This window comes from Limulus polyphemus, unplaced genomic scaffold, assembly GCF_000517525.1.
Source record: "Limulus polyphemus unplaced genomic scaffold, Limulus_polyphemus-2.1.2 Scaffold11600, whole genome shotgun sequence".
NCBI lineage: Eukaryota > Metazoa > Arthropoda > Merostomata > Xiphosura > Limulidae > Limulus > Limulus polyphemus.
Window position 1 is genome coordinate 2,210 of NW_013677210.1, and position 1,153 is coordinate 3,362.

Genomic DNA, 1,153 nt, shown 5'->3' on the forward strand with positions numbered 1-1,153 from the left:
CGCTGGAAATTTTAATAAACTACAGTACAGGTTTCAGCCCATATCTTCAGACGCTAGAAATTGTAATAAGTTTCAGATTTTACTCTAGAACTCTCGACGCTGGAAATTTTAATAAACTACAGTACCGGTTTCAGCCCATATCTTCAGACGCTAGAAATTGTAATAAGTTTCAGATTTTAATCTAGAACTCTAGTCGTTTTTGTTTTCAATTTTGTGCTAAGCTACTCAATCTTGGCTATCCGTCTTTGAACTGATAGACTAAAGGGAAGACAGCTAATGAACAGGACCCACCGCCAACTTTTGGGCTGCTTTTTTGTGACCTTATAGTGGGATTTGCCTGTAACTCTTATTGCACACCTGCTATTACATACTGCGGAGCAGCGTATTTGAAGCAATCAGACGTGAACCACGAACCATTGGAGTTACAGTCTGTCAATTTTAGACGCGTTTCCAAATTGTAAAAATTTCACCACGTTATAAATTTTGATTCAGATACGTAAACACTGAAATTCTGACTGTGGAAACAATTAAATTACAGATTTCAATCTAGATCTGTAGATATGAATAAACTACCTCGTTTAGTTTAATGATATAGACGATGGAAATGATATCCTTTCAAGTTAATATTCTACAGCTAATTATCGTAGAGCTACACGAATATATGAAAAGTCATTTTGAATTTTTGTCAAATAACCGAATTGTTTGATTACATGTTAAAATGTCTTACCTGATGAAAGCACTATGACGTAAAACAGACTGTAAATTATACTTATAGCTCTCGCCATAGTTTTGGAGAACTTACAGCAAGTCTAAGAATATGACACCTCTGATGTGATGAACAGTTCTTCTTAAAATCAGTTATATCTTCTTATCATTAAAAGGTCCCATGTTACAGTCTTCGTGGTTATCAGTACACCTGTACCAGCTTGTACCAGGTTCGCATCCAAAGATAAGCCGGGTATCTTGAGAATATAGTCTGAAGGTATTAATTCTGGAACGCCTTGTGGCTCCGTCTATAAAAGTCTTGTTTGTTTACTCTTAAGCACGAAGCTAAAAATGAAAATATGTGTTCTGCCAACCGTATATATCGAAACCCAATTTTTAGGGTTATAAGCCCTCAGACTTACCGTTGAGCCACAGAGTGCTTATAAAA

The 1,153-nt window shown here is 36.0% G+C and overlaps 1 protein-coding gene across 1 annotated transcript in view; it reads right to left on the reverse strand.

The window, feature by feature from the left end:
* Positions 1-895, reverse strand: part of LOC111083848 (glucosylceramidase-like) — a gene marked incomplete at its 3' end in the record, with an annotated part of 2,815 nt that extends 1,920 nt beyond the window's left edge. The window contains exon 1 of the mRNA XM_022380553.1: positions 728-895. Within this exon, the coding sequence (XP_022236261.1) occupies positions 728-785 (58 nt within the window). The remainder of the gene's footprint in view (positions 1-727) is intronic.
* Between the last annotated feature and the right edge of the window lie 258 nt (positions 896-1,153).